Raw genomic sequence first — 16,524 nt, forward strand, 5'->3', positions numbered from 1 at the left:
GCAGAAAGTCTGCTTAAAATGAACTGAATAATGATCAGATAAAACTTGGAAGAAACCTTTCTTTCTCTGACTCATGAAACACTGGAATTAATCAGACATCAGTATCATAGGTGTTGTATATCTGTCTCATATAAATGTGTACCTTTATATTTCAAAACATCAAGTTATTTAAATGTAATCAAATCCTATGGATTAGGAAACATTTTCCCATCTGAAATATTCTCTCATTTCTGAGAATTATTCCCAGCTGATTATGGGGTTTCCATTAGTAATTAGAATTACTCCAAATGATTAGGGAAATTTTTTCATAAAAAATTAGGATTTTTGTGTGTGTGTTATTTAAAGGAATAGAAGACATGAATGTGATCCTACAAAAGCTTCCCCTGAAGAATTGAGTTGGTGGTTGAATGTTTAATAATTTCAGAATGGATAGATTCCTCTTCTGCTAGTTAACTGGAGGTATTCTTTAATATTCTGGAAGCAGTTACATTCTTCTTAAAATGATTAAAAGTGTTAAATATCCACCCAGTAATCAAGCAAAACATATTTAAAGTTTTAAAATATATTTTAAATTTATTGTAATTACTTTTTAAGTGTCTGTTTTAAAGTAAAAAAAAAGAAATAAATGGTTAACTCTAAAAGTTATGCTGCTAAAAGTTAAATAATAAGTGGCTAGAGATGCATCCATTTGCTTTGGCAACATGCAGATCATTTATGACCTAAACTTGCAGGTTCGATATAATAGAGGGATCAGAATTAAGATTAGCTTACTTGGTGGAATGGATGATAGATGAGGAAATAGAAACAAGCAGTGTAGACACCTCTTATTTAGGTCTTCCTGTCTCCACTATAACTATCAGCAAGCTTTCTTTGCTACTGATGCAGGCAGAAATCAAACCACAATATTGTCATGCTCTGGTTTTGATATTTATTGAAATATCATTTTACCTTCCTAAGAATATGCAAACACATTAAAAGTCTAAATGGTAATGTTACAAAATTCATTTACCTGCCCATTAGTATTAGTCAATTAGCCAGAAGTTTTTCTTCGTGACATTTGACCTCTTAGAGGTAATACATTATAACTCGGATTGAATAAGTTTTAATGCTTTCTTCATGTTTTCTATCACTGTAATAGAAGTAAATATATATTATTCTATTAGTAAATGAGAGTACCAAATTTTTTAATTAACCCCTAAATCTAAAATTGGCCCATTAAAATTAACAGCTATAAAGATTTGGGGATTTATCTGCAACCTTAAAGAATATTATGCTAAAAGTGTACATGTAAATTTAAGGATTAGACCATTCAGAGCTGGTTAATTAACTTAATGTTAAAAAATTTTATCAAAGGGATTTTGAGGGAGTATCTATTTTGTTAACTGATTATTTTGTAGCAGTATTGCTGGATATAACAGGCATAGCTCTCTTGTTAAACATAGTTGATAGTGAATATTGCAAAAATGAAAGTCCCAAGTCAGACTGTATTTCCTTGCTTATAGGCATTAAAGGAAGAGAAAAGATTTAATTATGATCACTTTGAGGAAATCACATATAATCTTTCATACCAGAAGAATGGACTGGCTTTCTTAAGGTTTAATTTTCATGTGTACTCTATTCTTTTTGGTGGTGTTAACATTTAGTGATCATAAGAACTATTAGAGATCCCTGTTGAAGAAAGAGATTCTGAGGTGCCCCAGAAATTCTGATCTTGATGGGAGCTAAGAGTTTGCATATTAACCACTATCTCCACTACCAGCCCCAGGGACTGTGATGTGTGGGTAGCACTGTTTGTGGGGAAGCACCCATGTAGGGTATCACTGACCCTTCTAACAGTCAAGTGTTGCTAGTATCACTGTTCAAGATAATTTGTGAATACTTACATAGCGGTAAATCCTGAGGTTCATATGTATATAATCTGTTTGAGTATCTTCCAGTTATATCAGCTCTGACTGTTAAAGAAGGATCTGCCAAGAAAAAATAAGTACCTTACATATTATTTAAAATATTCTGAAAATCATTCTTGCCTCTTACTCTAAAACAAACGTTAAGCAAATTTATAAGCAAAATCAGTTTTCATACATGTGAATTTATTGTGAGTTAATCTGAATTCTCATTTTAGTGTGTCACAGGTCTCTGTCAACATATAATAGTTTAGAGAACAATACTGAAACTACATTGGGATATTGATTTCATAGCATCAGTTAATTTAAAACATTAAAATTTAATATTTATAAGTTACAAGTTATAGATATAATGAGTTTGATTGTTGACCTAACAAGAACTGTTAATGACTGGGTTACTAATGACTTCCCTTTAAAAGGAATAGTACTTGAACTAGCATTTAAAAGTAAATAAAAGCAAGAAGGCTACTGATTTTCTAAATCTGATGGAAAGAGATTATACAATTACCCACAAACATGATTCTAGGCACATATTGTCCATCAGGTGATAAATTCTTATCAGTGGTTTCATGCTAGCAAAAAGATGAAAAAAAAGAATGTTATTGGATTGGATTGTTTTTAACAGTTGATTTAAAAATATTTTATGTAAACAAGCCTTTCAGTAAGTTATATATTTTGGCCTCTTACAATTCTATATAACATTCTATATCCACTAATACTTCATAGCTCTTTTTGTCTTCAAAAAAAGACAAAAAAAGAGATTCAGCTTTTCCACTGAATTGAGATATTAAGAAAACATTGTAGAGGTCAGGTACCATGAGATTCAGCATGATGAAATTATTCTGAGCCATTTCTTGTATTTCTTTATTTTGGGCAAACACTTTTTTTAGTGCTGTGGGAGAAAACATAATGTCAATTAGTTTCAAGGATCAAGACGCCTTCAATATAATGTAGCAAAATTAAGCTAGTATTTTGCATTTGTTTGCATCTGTAACTTGGATGTAAATAGTTCATTGGCCCATTGCCACTTCGTCTCTAACTGGAAATCAATGAGGGACAGAGTCTATCCAAGAAGACATCAAGAGAGAATCACATTGATGAAATCACCAGTTTTACAATGTCATGTAATTCATTGACTCATTGGTTAAAATAGCATCTTCTTTCAGCCATTTTTCCTACCTTTTTGGGGGGGGAACAGGGGAGGAAGAAGGATATAAAATTCTAAAGGACATGTAATATGAATATATTCAATAGATTACTAACAATCATTGTAGTCTTTAAGCACCTTAGTAAAATGGTGGTACTCTAGCAGTTGTCCTTTTTTTTTTTTTTTTGGAATAGAGTTTCCTGAGTGCCTTCTTAACAATTTGTAACCAGGTCACTTTCCTACTTCATATTGGAGATACAATAAGATCTCAGGAGCAAAAATTACCTTGGCAGTATTGACAGTCCTCCAAGTGATGAATAACCATCAGTGGCTTGTTACTAAACAGAGAGAGTGTGGAATTGAGCCAAGTGATTAATCTGAGTTAAAATGTACAGTGAAATTAGATTTAAGATTCTCATACTTTCTATGAGACGTAAAGTAAACATCTCAGCCTGACAAATCACAGCGCTGTAGTGTGTAGTCCTCTTAGTCATAACATGGCCTCAGCACTGAAGCATCAGCGTCACCAGAAATGTAGCTCATTAGAAATGTAAATTCTCAGGCTCCCTCTTGGGCCCACTCAGTCAGCATCTGGGGGGGTGAGGTCCAGGAATCCTTAGCTTAACAAGCTTACCAGGTCGTTCTTATGTATACTGTAGTACAGTTAGAAAAATAAAAGTCAATTCTGTCTCCATAGATGAAAGGATATTATGAGCAAGGTAGTATTCATTTCCAATGAACATCTGGTATAAAATTTTGGAATTGTCGAAGTTTTTACTTAGGTTTTTTGTTTGTTTTTCAAAAAGTCTATTAATATTTGACCATTTTCACAACCTTTTATTCTTGTCACAACTTACAATTACCAACAGTCTCAGGGAGAGTTCCTTTCCTATATATTTTTCAGTGTCATTTTGATTTTAACTCTCTGAAGAAAAGTTTTGGTGGTAGCTCATTGACTACCCTGCTGTTTAGAATACGAGAAAAATTAGAATGTTAACTACAGTGAAGGACAAAATAATTATGATTCGGGTATATAAGATGTTTTTAAAAATGTTTCTTTAATTTTGCAAGGATGCTAGGTACAAAAAGAGATAGACGAGTGTATATGTATCAAGCATAAATCTTTTTAAAAACAACAGATGTAATCATATGAAATACTTGTTACTGAATAATCCTGTTTTTTCAAACTTTAGTCTCAAAAGTGTTAAATAACACACTTTGAAGTGTAAATAATTTCATTTAATCCTCAAACTTAGAATATAAGTTAATTTTAGGTAAGAATAAATCCTACAACTTATCTCTTAAAATTTATAACATAGAAAGCTAACATTTGCCAACAACTTCACATTTACTGGTGAAAGAGCAGATTAGATATCCAATGAATGAAATATTATTACCTCTTTTTAATTAGTAGAAAACTGAGCCTAAGAATATTCATTGACATTTCTTTAGAGACACATAGAGAACTTAGACCTCCTAAGCACCAAGTAGTAATTCTTTTACTAGATAACTTTTTCTCTGATTGCACTTAGGTAGATAGAGGTGTCCTGCGATGGAGAGCAATTCAGGGGCATGAGTCATTCTGATTTCCTGAACTGCTACCCTTTCTTCCCAGCACAGCAGCTGGAAATAAGGATAGCTCTGTGTAAGGAAAGACATTGATGTAACTCTTGGAAAACTAATTTCTCCATCAGATTTCTGGCCAACTGGAGTCCAAGGAAAAATGTATCAAGACCACAGAATACTCAGTCTTAATAGTTCAGCTTTGAATGGGTTGTTCAGACAGTCAAACCAAGACAGTAATCCGTTTTAGGAAAAGCTTCTGTTTCTGGCAGACACTGAATTAGGAACACCTGAAAAAGGGCTCAGAAACTTTTAAAGCAAAGAGGCAGATGGTAAGTTATTTGAGGTTTTGCAGCCCATGTGGTCTTGTTCACAACCGCTCACCTCTGCTGTTATTGCACGAAAGCAGCCATGGACAATATGCAACAAGGTGAGAGTGGCCGTGTTATAGTAAAACTTAATTTATAACACTGGAATTTGAATTTCAAGTAACTTCCATGTTTCACAAGATATTATTCTTCTTTTGATTAAAAACATTCTTTTAATGTAAAAATCATCCTTAGCTCACAGACCAAATTATCAGTAAAACAGGTGGTCCCTAGTCTTATGGTTACCAGGGGCGAAGGGGAGGGGGAGAGATAGACTGGGAGTTTGGGATTGACATGTACACACTACTATAGATAACCAACAAGGACCTGCTGTATAGCACAGGGAACTCGGCTCAATATTCTGTAATAACCTAAATAGGAAAAGAATTTTAAAAAGAATAAAAAAAAAAGCATTTTAAATTGTGAAAAAAAAATCTTATGAACTAGCACATCAGATTATGAGAAACTCGAGTGAGAGAAAGAGTAAAAATTTTGGGGAGCTGTACTTCTGAGATGCTCTAAAACCAGAGCCTTCCAAGCCTAGCTGCTTATCAGCATCATTTGGTGAATTATCTTTTAAAATTCTACATGTTTTTCATTGAAAATAAGTTACAAATTCAGATGGTTTAAAATTCAAAAGTTAAAAAAGTAAAAATTCTTTCTCCCATCCTGCCTTCAAGAAGTAAGCAGTGTTACCATTTTCTAAGTTTGCTTCCAGAGTTTTTCAGGTCATATAACAAAATACACATGTGCATATGCATATGCTTGTGTATATACTTATGTAAATGTATATGATTATGAATTGTGTATGTTCATATGCATGTCCATATGTATATATATTTATCCTTTCTTTTTTAAAAATACAAATACTAGCACGCTATACACATGTATTTGCATTTGGCTTTTTTAGCATAATCGTATATCTTGGATGTTATTCCCTTGTGCTTTTGTATAATATTCCATTATATGGATCATCTTTATTAGTCTCCTCAAAATAGATATTTAAATTCTTTTCAATCTTTTATGTTTAGATTGTTTTCAGACATTTAAAAAGATGCTTTGGTGAACGTGATGTTACTTACATATAATTTTGCGCATGGGTGGGTATATTTGTAAATAAATTTCCAGAAGCGGAGTTTCTGCGTCAGAGTATGTGCATTTATAATTTTGATGCACTGTATATACTTTCCTTAGAAGCTGTACCAATTTATATTCTCTCTGATAATGTGAGAACTAAGTATTTACTCTCACTAAAACTGGTTATTGAGGTTTTAATTCTTTTATCCAGTAGGTGAAAGAGGGAAGTTAATGTAGTTTTACTTTCTTATAAAAAATAGTCACCATATGATCCAGCAATTCTACTTCTGGGTATATACCCAAAGAAAATGAAATCACTATTTCACTATCTCAAAGGGATATCTGCATCCCCATGTTCATTGCAGCATTATTTACAATAGCCAGGACATGGAAGCAACCTAAGTGACTCTCAGTACATTTGTGACAACGTGAATGAACCTTGAGCATATTATGTTAAGTAAAATAAGTCAGAGACAAATACTATATGATCTCACTTATATGTAGAATCTGGAATTTAAAAAAAAAAGTAAAAACCAAACTCATAGAAACAGAGAGTAGATTGGTGGTTTCTTGGGGTGGGGGATTGGGAGGTGGGGAAAATGGGTAAAGGTGCTCAAAGGGTACACACTTCCAGTTATAAGATGAGTGAGTCCTGGGAATGTAGTGATGACCAGAGTTAACAATACTGTATGGTATACTTGAAAGCTGATAAGAAAATACATCTTAAAAGTTCTCAACACACACACACACACACACGTTAACTATGTGAGGTGATAATTAACCTTATTGTGGTCATCATTGTGCAATATATACATACATCAAATCATCACATTCTACACCTTAAATCTGCACAATGTTTATGTAAATTATATCTCAATAAAGCTGTAAAAAATAATCTTACTCATATGTTTAGGTTACTAATTTTTTTATTCTGTGTACTATCTTTCCTATCTTATGTTCATTTTTTCAAGGTCATTGCCTTGACCTTTTTCTTATTAATTTATATGAGTACTTTGTATATTAGAGAAATTTACTCTTGTAATATGAGTTATAGTTTTCTGTTAGTTTTGTATTTTTTGCCTTTTTCGTTTGCTTATGATAAATTTCTGGTTTGCAGAAATTTGCATAATCAAAAATATTAGTCATTTATTTTAGGATTTTTCTTTCTTCTTTTTTTTTTCCTTTGGCCATACTCAACTCTAAAGGAGGACTAGGGTGAGACAAGGGTAGCATCTAGGGCACAAAAATGAAGTGCTTTGTTTTTGCGTCCTAGACATCCCTCATGCCTCACCCTAATTGTACCCTACTCCAAGAATTTAAAGGAATAACAGTTTTGTAATAGTGTCTTCTAGTACCTTAATGGTTTCATCCTTATAATTAATCTTTATAATTTATTTTGATGTAAAATGTGAGGTATAGATACAAATTTTTTTATTTTTCACAAATGGCTATCAAATTCTAACAATTATTTTACATACTCTATCTCTCCTACTCCTGATTCAAAATGCCACTTAATCATGTAAACAATTTCTGTAGTATCCAGTTTTCTGTTCTCTCCATTCTATTCAATTCATTTACCAGTAACATACTGTGTTATTAAAATGTTTCATATTGATTAAGGGCTAGTCCCCACTGATTTCTTCTCAGAATGTTCCTAACTATTTAAGTCTGTCTGTGTTTCCATTTCAATTTTAAAATCACTTAAAAACTTGTACTAATATATTGTGATTGTCTTAACAAATTTTTTAGCTATAGAGAGGATTGACATTTTTACGATATTGAATCTTCCTCTCCAAGAACATGATATCCCTTCACATAGGTTTGTAATTTCTTTCCTCACTAGTACATTTAGTTCATACAGATTTTGTACATTTTCTGTCAAGTTTATCCTGGGATATTTCATCTTTTTTTATTGCTATTTTATATAAGGTATTTTATAACTTCCTTTAACTATTTTGATTATATATATATATATATATATATATATAATGCTGTCGATTTCTAGGTATTAATTTAGTCTCATCTAATTTAACTGAATCTTCGTAGTTCTGATACTTTGGGCTGATTCTCAAGGTTTTCACAAACACAGTCATCAGCTGCAAATGAGGATTCTTTCACTCTCTCCTTTGTAAGTTTTTCTCATCTAATTGCATTGGTTAGTATCTCCAGAACAATGTTAGTAATTGTGGTGATTAAAGAATCCATCAGTGGGATACTTTAATTGTTTTTCCTCAGTAAGCATGATGTTGACTTTTTTGCTGGGATGGATAAGTTTTTTAACTTCAAATATGGATTTGGCATTGTATTAAATGCTTTTTTTTAGCATTTGTGGAGATAGGAGATACTTGTATGATTTGTGTCCTTATAAATATTAAATTATTTTAATTAATAGAGTTCTTAATCTTGAATCTTTTGGCTTTCCCAGACTGAATCTCACTTTATCAGGGTATATTCTTTAGTGTTCTGCTGTCTGCTCTTTGCTAATATGTTGTTTGTTTTTTACATTTCTATTTGGAAATAAGATTATTCTGTAGACTTTTTTTTTTTTTTTGTAATATTTGTCTGGTGTTGAGAGTGTTTTAGCCAATTCTTATTTGGAATCTTTTCTTTTTCTTCAAAGAGTTGAATTGAACATTCTTTAGATATTTGATAAATTCTTGGGGTGCTTTTAAAAGTACAAGTTTCTCAGCTCCATCCCCAAAGATTTAGTAGATCTTTAGTAAATCACGTCACTCTTGGTCACTGAGTGCCTGGCACATAGAAGTGGATACTCAGTAAGCAGTTGACCCTGAATATGGATTTTTAAAAAAGCTCTCTGAGTTGTTCTGATGATCAGACAGCCTTGAGAAGTGCTGCTATAAGTCAGGTTCCTGTTTAAGCTTGTATAGTGCCCAGTGAGTGATGCTGTTTTGTTTATACAATTTATATTCAAAGTTTGCTTGGTGGATGTTAACTAGACTTATTGTGGTAATCATTTTGCATATATACAAATATCCAATCATTAAGTTGTATATCTGAAACTAATATAATGTTAAGTCAATTATTCCTCAGATAAAAATCTTGCTTGGATAATTAAGAAATTAATACAGAAGTGTCTAGAGCTGTTGTTTATAAAAAAATTCTAATAGCAACTCTTAGTCCAAACAGCATACAATATCAGAGCAAATTCTTATTGTATCCTCTGAAAAGCTAACATGCTAGTGTTTGGCTCTCCTGTGAGGAGGTATCTGTATCATCTGTCAAAGTTAACTGAGAGGTGTTTTACCTTTTTTGAATATGAAAGAGACCTTCCTCATAAGTCTGCATCCAAGTGATGTCATCTCCCCATCCTAAACAGAAGAGAGAAATCAATGTGTTAACTCAGGACTACCAAAGAGTTCTGAATTGGGGGTGTGATAAGCAGGTATCTATCTACAGATATTTAAGCTACCAAGCAGTTGTCTGACATAAGGTATGGAGGATATATAATTATAACTAGATACAAAGAGGTTGTGTCCTTTCAGGTGATATTACTGAGGTTTTGTGACTATGTTTTAAATCTTAAGGCCCATGGCCTTGAACCCAGGAAGTGTTCAGTAGATGCTATTATGATTAGTGGTGATTGAAAGGACATCTCTGGACCATGCAAGAGCTCTCACTTTCAGAACGTACAGGAGGAAATAACAGTTAATCTTTGCATACTTTGTAAATCTGTCGGGAATACTTTGGGCTATACTGAACAACGTCCTTGAATCTTGAGTGTCAAGAGATGTTGACTCCTTCGAAGTCATAACACATCATTGAAAAAAAGGAATTTCAAATTTTGCTTTGAGTTTTAACAGGGAAAACAATTCTGGCATGGGAATTTCATGGTTGAGAGACTCAATAAAACCCTTGTTTTGGAAGCATCCAAAAGAGTGGAGGAGAGGGAAACAGAACACAACGAGTAGAGAGAGAACCCACTAGCTTTTTTTTTTAAAGAATCAATTTTATTTATTTATTTATTTATTTAGGCTGCATCGGGTCTTCGTTGCTGCACATGGGTTTTCTGTAGTTGTGGCGAGTGGGGGCTACTCTTCGTTGCGGTGTCCAGGGTTCTCCTTATGGTGGCCTGTCCTGTTGCGGAGCACAGGCTCCAGGCGCACGGGCTTCAGTAGTTGTGGCGCACAGGCTCAGTAGTTGTGGCTCACGGGCTTAGTTGCTCTGCAGCATGTGGGATCCTCCCGGACCAGGGATCAAACCCATGTCTCCTGCATTGGCAGGCGGATTCTTAACCACTGCGCCACTAGGGAAATCCCCCCACTAGCCTTTAAAGAAATGATGTGAGTAGTTGGGAATGTGTATTAGAGATTGAAGAATAAGACCATTGAAGAGAAGAATGCACAAAACATCCAGAAATATTTCAAAGTATTTTCAGGAAATGTCTCAGTCTATGGATGAAAAAGGTTGAATTAATTTGAAAATAGAAATAGTTTCAGGCTATTTTGGACCCAGATTTTTTCATAAGTCTCATATGTTGTCAGACTGGAGTTCCTGGTTTTGATACCATGGCTTAAAGATGTCCAGGACTTATGAAGCAGAAATATGAAGCAGGATAAATATGATCCCATGATTTCTGCCTGCTGGGTTTTGGTTTGTTTGTTTTTTAATAACAACTTTATTCAAATATAATTCATATGCCAATACAGTTCATCCATTGAAAGTATATACATTCTTTTAGTATATTTACATAGTGTGCAGTCATCACCACAATCAATTTTGGAAGATTTTCATCACTTCAGAAAGAAACCCTGTACCCTTTAGTTAACACCACGCAATTCTTTCATCTCCTACAACCCTAAGAAATGGCTAATCTACTTTGTCTCTATAGATTATCTTATTCCAGACATTTCATATAAGTGGAATCATATAAGATGCGATGTATCTTATGACTGGATGCTTTCACTTAATACAATGTTTTTAAGGTTCATCCATGTTGTGGCATGTATTAGAACTTCATTCTTGGGCTAAATATTATTCCATTTTATGGATATACCACATTTTGTTTATCCATTTATAAGTTGATGGACATTTAGGTTGTTTCTAGTTTTTGGATTTTATGAATAATACTGCTATGAACATTTGAGTGCAAACTTCAGTGTGAACATATGTTTTCATTTTTCTTGGGTATAATCCTTAGAAGTGGAATTGCTGGATCAAATGGTAACTATAACTTTAACTTTCTGACGGTTTTTCCCAGTGAGTGCATTATTTTACACTCTTACCAGAAGTGTTGTTGGTTTGTTTTTGCCTGACCTTAGAATCCTAACATTGGAATACATCTTACATTAGCTTAGTACCCCAACCTTAGCAGGAATACTTCCTATCTGTAATAACCCTGAAAGACTTTCTTTACAACTTTGCTCAAACACATGTAGTAAGTTTATGCCACGTTTTGCATTAGATAAAAGTTATTTTGGAAACAGCCAGTGAGACTGTGTTCCTACTTAATTTCCCTATTCTGTTGCAAATATCATTCAATGCCAGAATGTCAGCAGTGGGAAGAATTACTGTTCTCTGCTCCTGTTTAACTTAGTTCCACAAATATTGAAGGAACATCTGCTATATGCCTTGCTCCACTTAGCACTGGGTGTATGCAGGTAAGACAATACAGTCTTATTGTTCTCTGTTCATTATCATGATTCCTAATTCCTAATCCATTACTGGCTATGCTTACTTATCTTCTGAGATTTTATTCATTCTCCAGTATGTATTTATTGAGTACTTACTGTATGCCAGGCACTGGACCAGGTGCTGGATGCACAGCAGTTTTGGTTTAAAAGGAAGTTAAGATTTGGGGTTCACTTTTTTATTGAACCATTTCTTACCTTTTTCCAATTAATACTCCCTTTTCTCCCTAACACTGTGTCTGTTTAACTGGGGCTGCTCTGCCCTCTAAGAGGCTCCATATGCTACTTGGTACACTGTAAACAAATTTCCCTTTCACCCGTACCTTAATTCCTCATTCTCAGTTGTTTTCTATGTGCCAGTAGAAGATAAAGGCTTAACCAAATGCAAACCATTTCTGAATAATGGAGTTCCCAGCTGCTATCAGTCATCTCCCCTATTGACATAGTTTAACTGAAATAACAGACTCATCACGTTGTTTAAAATTTCTTGTACGTATTGAGTATATTTTTCATAAAATTCACCAGTTTTAATGGACATTTGGAAGTGAATACACAGAATATTGGTACCTTAATTATAGTTACAGCATGCTGCTTAACTCAGCCCTCGAGGGTCTTTAAGGGCAGTGACTTTGATCTTTGGCACTTTAAGGCTACTGAGTTCATTGTTTTATAACTGCTGTATGTATATATGGAGGTACATGATAAATTACACTTAGGAAAATATTTCCCTCTTTTATTTATTTTGCAAAACTTACCAAGTTTTTTAGACTTATAGTTTCTGTGATTTTAAACTGAACACTGGCTGAACACTGACAGGCAATTGGCTGGTACCCAATACATCTCATCTGTTAAGGAATGAATTAACTTGGAGAGAAAGTCAATATTTTAAAATTTGAAATTATGCTATAGTTGATCTCCATTTGTTTGCTCCAGTCACATTACCATTCCAAGTACCAGTCAAGTGTTTTTTGGTTTGTGTTACTAATTTAGGATTAGCTATTTGGAGACAAATGATTTTCTTTCCATTTCTGGTAGCTGGAAATGTAGGAATCAATTCTGAGAATTTTCTTTATGAATTATTTCTTTGCAGATGAAGATATAATTGTTTCTCAGGCCAAAGTAAAACAGTTGGTACAAAATAGAAATGTTTTCAATGTGGCCAATGAAAATCTAGATTATGTCCTCTAAAAATACTGCAGCTGTTTTCTGGAGTCTGCATAGCCAACACTTGGTTAACCAAAATTCTTGGAGGGTGGAGATAAAGTATAATTTTCTGGGGACCCCAGTGTAAAATCATTCCAAATTATTTTCTTGCCTGAATAAAGAGAGGACAGGGCACTGGAACAGATTTTGAGGGAATCCTGATTGCATTTAGGATATCAATATAACGTATCAATCAATAGCATTTTGCAGGACTCTGGTTACCAAAGTTATAGGCAATGAAACCAGTTCTCCACTATTTCTATAGAAGATGCAGCAAATTGTTGTTTTTCATTTCATGTGGCTCACTCTTTAAAATTAACTGATCCTTTCTGTTGTTTTTTTTTTCTCCTATTTTAAAGTGATACACAACAAAAAATTTCAGTTAATTGAGTTGGCTTTATAACTAGACTACAGGCAAGAGATGATGAATTTTAAAACAATCCAAATGACTGAGTCCAGAAAATAAAATGAGATTCCAGTACCTCTTGAGAGTGTCTGAGGAGGTCTTTTTCCCTTTTTGATTGCCATGGCAAGGTTAGAAGAAACCGTGATGAGTAAGAGACAGACGACCAAAGCTGAGTGTAACATCATATCTTCTTAAGAATCCCTCAGAAGCAGCTGGATGGTAAAAAATAATTGTCAGAATCTGGTAGGTTACCTCAGGCTGTCATTAAGACATTTGTTAAAAGAGACCAAACCTGTGCTGCCAGATTGCTCTGCTTGTGTGAATTGACATGGTACAACCACCTAGAACTTTCACATTTTATTTGTAAATTATTGTAAAAATACAGTCAACTCAATAGATGTCCACTTGATGAAAAGCCACATTCCTGGCATCCTGGGAGCAGTACAATGAAGTTGAAAGAGCACTGGACCAGGGCACCCAAAGCCTACTTCTGATGGTATTCTAGTGCTCACGGAACTGCATTAAAACTCAAATAAGGTGATATTGATTAAAGGCCTTGCAACTGCTAAGTGCAATGGAAAGGTGACGTTTGTCATGCATAAATATTCTTTGCCCTTTGATTCTTCTTGATCTGATAGGTTAAGATGACATTTTAACTCTGCCAAGACAGTAAGATTAGGCATGAACAAATACTGCTTAAATTAGAACTGAGGAAAATCAGAATATGGAGGTTCTTGTTCTTCAGTTCCTCTACAGTTGCTTATCTTTTTTATCCTTCCATCATTTACTCAGCCTTTTGCCCTTAAATTTACAACCCTGCCCTATTTAAAATTCATTCCTCTCATTTTAGTATCTTTATCTAGCCAGCAGTACATCCCTCTCCTGGATTGAAAATGGTTAGTTTGGTCCTATTTAAATTATTTTCGTTCCTAATCTGCAAGGGACCCACTTTTAAATTATTTTGTATTGAGAAACCCTGTTAAACAATAACCATGGTGCTGATAAGGATCGCAGTTTAAGTTCCTATAACTTATTAATACTGTGAAACATTTCAGCATGCCATCTTTTACCTTATGGGCGTCATCTTGTACCATAAAGACTGAAACAAAGAAAGGGTAGATTTCAGTAGGGGATAAAGACAGCTGACTCTGGAACACAAAGTCCAACGTGGGGAGGGTAGACTCTGTCAGAGTGAAAGTTGCAGTGGAAAAATTGAAGCAACCATCTAGGGTAGGGTCTTAACTTGGGTCCGGTGAGCTTCTAGAAGGTCTATGATTGAGCTCCTGGAGTCTCAAAAATCCCTGAATTGTCTGTAACATTTTATGTGCCTTTGTTCTCTTTTCTGGGGAAGAGAGCCCCTAATTGCCTTAAGATTCTCCGAGGGATCTCTGGAAGTAAAGAGTTAAGAAAAAGCTAATCTGGAGGAAGCATTAGGAAAAGTTCTTTATGAGAGAGACAGAGATTAGTAGGTAGAATCTACAGCAAAAGAGAGAAGTGATAACTTCACCATCTTCTTATTTTAAAGCTGCCAAATTTAGAACGAATAGGAACTGAATTTTTTCAAATTTCAAGTTGCTATGTATTATTGTCAGATTGTTCTACTTAAAAATCAAAATGTTTTTTTGTTTGACATTGATAAATTGTAAAATAGATAGTAAATATATTCTATGACAAAGCCAATCAATTTATATATTATTATCTTTGGATGAACAGTAATTTCCCTGGTAAACAGAACATGAGTTAGTTATGATCCTATAGTATCAGATGCGTGGGTAAAGCTCCTTGGGGGACACGGATGAATATGACACGGTCATGGCCCTGGAGCAGCTCACATTGCCCTCCGCAGGCAAATAACCACACGTCTACAATTAGGTGTTAAAAACACAGGTAGTTAGCATTTTCTGACACAGTATTTCACTTTTCAAAAGTAATTTAATGTAAGTCATTTACTTAAATATTATGTAAAAATTCTCTATAAAAGAAAACTGGGAGTGAGATTTTACATTCTTTTTTAATATTCTTTTCCATTATGGTTTATCACAGCATATTGAATATAGTGCCCTGTGCTATATAGTAAGATCTTGTTGCTTATCCATTCTATATATACTAGTTTGCATCTGCTAACCCCAAACTCTCACTCCATTCCTTTGTGCTCTTTCCTGGGGAAGAGGGCCCCTAAAGAATATTAAAAAAAAATGTATATATATGTATAACTGCATCACTTTGCTGTACAGCTGAAATTAACACAGCATTGTAAATCAACTATACTTCAATAAAAAAATAACAGGGAGGAACAACTGTTACTTGCAGCATAATTTTTAAAGGATCACTTTTGGTGAATGTTAGTTTATTATAATATCATTAATAAATACACATAAAGAATAAAAGTATGAAGGCAACAAAGGAAATCTAGTTCATTAAAAGAAGAAAAATATCATTTCATTGAACTTGCCCTCTGCTTTACTGAAGACCTCACTTTTGTACAGCGATAGTTTGATCCTTTAAGTATAACTGAGCTTGACCACTGATTAAGTAATCTGGAAATTTTGCTTGCTTACCTGAACTTGTCAGTGCTCTTGCTGGAAGTGTATTCTGGATATTTCTGGTTAAAAATGGGTGTGGATTTATAGACACACACAGGCACACACACACCTGATCTACAGCCCCACCTGCATTGAAACAAGAGCACAGTCCACCTGCGTACTTAAAAAACAGCCTTGTCTGAAAAATCCGTGCTTCTTTCCAGTTCTCATGCTCTCACACTAAAAAAAAAAGTGTCCTTTTTCTTTCCCTAAATTAAGATTGAGTGTCCTCATAGAATGAGGCCAAATACCACCTTTGTGCTTTTTTCTCGTCTACCTTTTGCTTCCCAAGGTAATTTAATGTTTGGCTGGAGTTCAACACCCAGAAAAAAAAAAAAGAAATGGTGGCAAGAGTGGGGAAGGAACGGGTATAAATGTAGGAACTGTGTGTGCACCATTGTTCTTGATGAAAGGTCAGTGAGGCTTGCAGATTAGATATAAAACAAATAGAAATTCCTCAGGTTTACTCTCTTTACAGGAGTATAATTAACAGCTAAAGAGAGCAGGTCCCCCACCCTTTTTTTTTTCGTGAGAGAGAGAAAAAGGAAAAGAGAGAAATAAAAATGCTGTTTTAAAAGTTAACATTTTTATAATTTGATGATTCTTTATAGTCTCTCTGTAAAACC

The 16,524-nt window shown here is 34.1% G+C and overlaps 1 protein-coding gene across 1 annotated transcript; it reads right to left on the reverse strand.

The window, feature by feature from the left end:
- Positions 1 to 896: 896 nt before the first annotated feature.
- AGR3 (anterior gradient 3, protein disulphide isomerase family member) lies at positions 897 to 16,259 on the reverse strand. The gene is made up of 8 exons (XM_049714606.1): positions 15,875 to 16,259; positions 13,393 to 13,528; positions 9,325 to 9,388; positions 3,337 to 3,389; positions 2,720 to 2,796; positions 2,413 to 2,476; positions 1,884 to 1,967; positions 897 to 1,129 (listed from the first exon to the last, which is right to left on the reverse strand). Exons 2-8 carry the CDS (start codon positions 13,499 to 13,501, stop codon positions 1,080 to 1,082), a joined length of 501 nt encoding a protein of 166 aa, XP_049570563.1. The 5' UTR covers positions 13,502 to 13,528; positions 15,875 to 16,259; the 3' UTR covers positions 897 to 1,079.
- Between the last annotated feature and the right edge of the window lie 265 nt (positions 16,260 to 16,524).

Source organism: Orcinus orca, chromosome 9 (assembly GCF_937001465.1).
Source record: "Orcinus orca chromosome 9, mOrcOrc1.1, whole genome shotgun sequence".
Taxonomy (NCBI): domain Eukaryota; kingdom Metazoa; phylum Chordata; class Mammalia; order Artiodactyla; family Delphinidae; genus Orcinus; species Orcinus orca.

Bases quoted from the DNA above. Each gene is read 5' to 3' on its own strand.
- AGR3 (XM_049714606.1), bottom strand. From the start codon at position 13,501: ATGATGTTACACTCAGCTTTGGTCGTCTGTCTCTTACTCATCACGGTT. The intron at 9,389-13,392 runs GTACTGGAATCT...TCTTCTGTTTAG, and splicing joins TCCTCAGACACTCTCAAGAG to GATGGGGAGATGACATCACT. The intron at 3,390-9,324 runs GTAAAACACCTC...CTCTCTGTTTAG, and splicing joins CTCTTTCATATTCAAAAAAG to TAACAAGCCACTGATGGTTA.